Source organism: Nematolebias whitei, chromosome 6, assembly GCF_014905685.2.
Source record: "Nematolebias whitei isolate Nwh7 chromosome 6, NemWhi1, whole genome shotgun sequence".
NCBI classification, from domain to species: Eukaryota; Metazoa; Chordata; class Actinopteri; order Cyprinodontiformes; family Rivulidae; genus Nematolebias; species Nematolebias whitei.
Genome location: NC_056503.1, coordinates 35,269,907 through 35,273,827, shown reverse-complemented (window position 1 = coordinate 35,273,827; position 3,921 = coordinate 35,269,907). Strand labels below are relative to the sequence as shown.

The window sequence follows — 3,921 nt, the reverse complement described above, 5'->3', positions numbered from 1 at the left end:
ATATATATATATATACACATATATATATATACATACATATATATATAGATAGATATATAGATAGATATATAGATATATATAAACACTATTTTACTACAACATAGATCAGTGTACTGATGTCTGAATATTGTCTAAACATTCCCAACACAACTTGTAAATTTACATGAACATAGTGATCAAAGATGTAAGCAACATTAATCCAGAGTTATAGAACTTGGCATCCCCAGGAAGTTTGTCAAAAGATACGTTTACGAGTCTTCTTTGGGACATTTAGCGTCCACGGCTTCAACAGCAAAAATGGATATGAAGCAAATCACAAAGGCTGAATGTCATGGGATGGCTTTGTAAATTGTAAATTTTAAATGTAATAAGTTCGTCTTTATGTTTTCAAAGTTTGCCGTCAAAGCAACATTGATCGGGTTATTTGTTTTTGCTCAAAATGATTGTGTGTGTGAATGCATGTGGGTTTTATAAGTAAAAAACAATGCAGATGGTGGTTAGCTCTGGTATCAACCTGAAAGTTTTCTATTTACTCAAACATACAGCAACAACCAATCCATAAGGAGATCCTCCTCCCCAACAGTCTGAGCACCATCACACCCGTCCTTAAACACACAACCTCCACAAACAGCCCCGCTGCACGCTTCACGGTGTCACGCTGCCCGCATGCCCCATGTTTGTAATGGAGGATGTTGACTTACAGGAGTGCTGCCGTCTGACAGTGTCATCATGCTGATCGACATGCTCATCTTGTCCGAGGAGGAGAGCGAAGGTGGGGAGGGGCTCCGTTTCTCCACTTCCTGTCGTTGCAGAAAGTCACGCCAAGCCCGTTGAATTCTGCACGAAGAGACGAGGACACAACAAGCCGGACTGGTGATGTGAACGTTTTGGGAAATGACGTCATCGTATTTTAATACAGATATTCAGAATGTGATCATAGATTCCAACAGAGCTAAATTCAACCTGTTCAGTCTGAAGCAGTGACTTTGAATGCTGACTGTGAAATGCAGCGATGACCATTAGGACCCTTCGTTACTGTACACAACGTACACTAAAGGAGTAGTAAACATTACTGTGTACAACCCTGTGACTGTATTTGTTTCTGAAGCTGAACTGCAGGGTTGCAACTAAACAAAACCAAAGGAACAATAAAGTTTACATGTAAATTGGAAAAACTAAATGTAGGAGTTTGACAAACACATTACAACTGAACGTGGTCTTCTTTGGGATGAAAATGTAGCAAAACAACCACAGAACCAAAACAAGAATGTTGTAAAGCAGACAGCCTCATGCAAGACTGAGCCTTTTTCATTTTTATTTGAGTAAATATGTTTTTTTTTTTTGTGGTTTTTGTCTACTTTATTAGTAATAGTGATGACTTCATTATGCTTTTTTTTTTGCATTTCCTTTGTTTTATTCTAATGTTAGCACATTATCCTCTAATGCTGAAGGTGAAATGCAACGTTTGTGCCCACGTCTTTGTGTTTGTTTGTTCGTAGCATCAGCAAATATCTCATGAATTAATGGACAGATTTGAATGAAACTCTCTGTATTCACTGGATGCACATCTAAGATGGCCACCATAACTAATCAGTAAGAGAAGATGTTCATTTTAAAGTTATTGACCTAAAATTTGGTGTGCCAGTAGTTGACAGTCATCCTCGGCACATTCTTTGAGCACTATTGTTGTGGGTCGTGCATTTTACAGCGAGGCCTTCAGTGGCGTTCTGCCTGAGTTCATCCACCTCTTAGTACCGTCATTATGACGCCACGTCTACAGAAACCACCAGGAATACACAGAAATGTCTAAAAAAAAATGTCTGTGCATCACAGACAGACGTATCGTGAAGCGGGAATAGATGTAATTAATAAAGCAAGAAACTCAAATAACACAATTCAACATGTTTCCTTTTACTGCAGCCTCAGCAGAACCACATACACATTTAGCAAAAGCATCAACACGGACAAAATAAAACGACTAAAAAGGTTTGAATAAATGCGTTTTACTCATCAAATGTTTTGTTTAACTGTGCGCAGACTCGTCCTCCTTTCTTCCCTCAGAGCTCAGTTCCTCTGTCCTCGAGCTCATCATGACGTTTCACTTTCACCAGTGAGTCCTTTTCTAACACCATGGAAGTGAATGCTGAGCGTCCAGTCTGCTCCGTCGTGTTTCTGGCACAAGTTTGATTCACTTTAGGGATGAGAATGCGACATTTAGCTTGTGTAGGTCGCTACAGATGCGGTTTCCTAGCTTTGACCAGTTCGCTCTCTGACCGTCCAATCAAACAGCATGAAAATGCTGATGTTGTCTAATGCCTGCTAGAAGGCCCCGGTGTCGCCAGCTCAACATCTGATTGGTCAAAGAAACAGATTGTTTGCTATTTATTCTGAGCTACAGGCGACTGCTCTGTTGATTCTGAAGCAGGTTTCTTTGACCCTGGTGGTCGAAATATGACTGGATCAGTGCTCTACATAAATATTTTCAACCGGAAGCTGTGCAACCAGAAAAAAAAACAGCTATGAAATGGAGAGAACAGACATTTCAGAATAAAATTAACTGAAAAAAATATAGTAAAATGTAAATTAGCAATTCTGATTGTATTTAGGTTAGCATGGGATGCTTTACTGGCCCTGATGTCCCACCACTGCATCTCTCTATATGTGACAATGTCAGACTAAAATAGTTTCAACTCCATTCCTTATAAGCAAAGGATGGCTTTAATTTAAAACTGGCATCATAATTCAATTTGTTTAAAGTATTCATAGAGATTTTTTTTTCTCCCCATTTTCTTTTCCATTAATTTCTGTTTTAAAACAGATTATTTCTGACTGCTTAAATGGATCAAGAACGTTCCCCCAGACACAGCGAGACGTTTGTTCTGGTCGGTGATGTGTGTCATTAACACACACACATCTGGACGAACGAAGAGCAAAGTCGCAAACATGACTGTTGAATGGTTTTCCATTTTATTAATTTTTTTGTACAGTATGACCATCTGTGCTTTAATCTGTGATGTATATAAATGTGTGTGTGTGTAACCTTCAAATAGAGGTTGTTGAGGAAAAAAACAAACAAACAAGAAAGCAAATAGTTCTTAGCTCATCTTGGCAACTATAGGATCTGAGAAATTGTGGTAAACAAACAAATTATGGATATTAATATTTTTTATTCTTGTTCTGTTGGAAATTTAACACATTTTCTAATCCTTCTAAATGATAAATGCAGCCTGTACTCACATCAACACCTTGTTCTCATCGGGCGGCAGGTTCATATAGATGCTGTTGTCCAGGTCCGTTGTCTGCTGATGATCTCTAGAAGAGAGGAAGGATCAGAGGACACACAGATGGACAAGTTCAGTCTGGGTTATCGTAATTAAACAGCGATTCTTGAGTCCCCTGAGTGGACAAACGAGGATTCGCAAGTCGCCCATTCTGTTTATCATTGTGTGTAAGCGAACGCACCTCTGCAGCTGGAGAGCTTCTTCATTAACATGCTTGTAGTCTCTCTGGAGGTTCTTCAGCTGATCCTGGAGAAGTGAGACAAGGAGGATAAACAGTTAGGCAGCCAGAAACGAGCAATCTGTCGGCTTTGACTCTGAAGATGACAGGGGACCCCTGCAGTTCATGTGTGTGCAGATATGAATAGATGTGTGATAGATTTACATCCGTTTTGCTGAGCTAAGAGCACCTGGAGGAAGTGGATTGGCAGCTTTGGCCCTGCTAGATGTTTTTCTTCTGAAGTTGTTGAGGTAAACTTTGAAAGAACCTGATTAAATCTGCTGCCTTCAAGCTTTTTTTTTTTTTTTTTTTCTGTAATCAGCCTGCAGGCAAAGCAGATAAGATACAGGAGGACATCATTCATGCGACTCCACCGCCACCGTACAGATGCAGCAGCCGACAGTTTGAAGACAGAACCATAAA

General features: G+C 39.6%; 1 protein-coding gene across 1 annotated transcript; it reads right to left on the bottom strand.

Moving 5' to 3' along the window:
• Window positions 1-653: 653 nt before the first annotated feature.
• Window positions 654-3,527, bottom strand: LOC119410925 (IQ domain-containing protein J; the record flags this gene model as incomplete). Its single annotated transcript, XM_037677845.1, is given in 3 exon segments — window positions 654-837; window positions 3,238-3,312; window positions 3,463-3,527. Coding segments are annotated over 3 exon segments (324 nt in total), but the record flags the coding sequence as incomplete, so codon positions are not given.
• Between the last annotated feature and the right edge of the window lie 394 nt (window positions 3,528-3,921).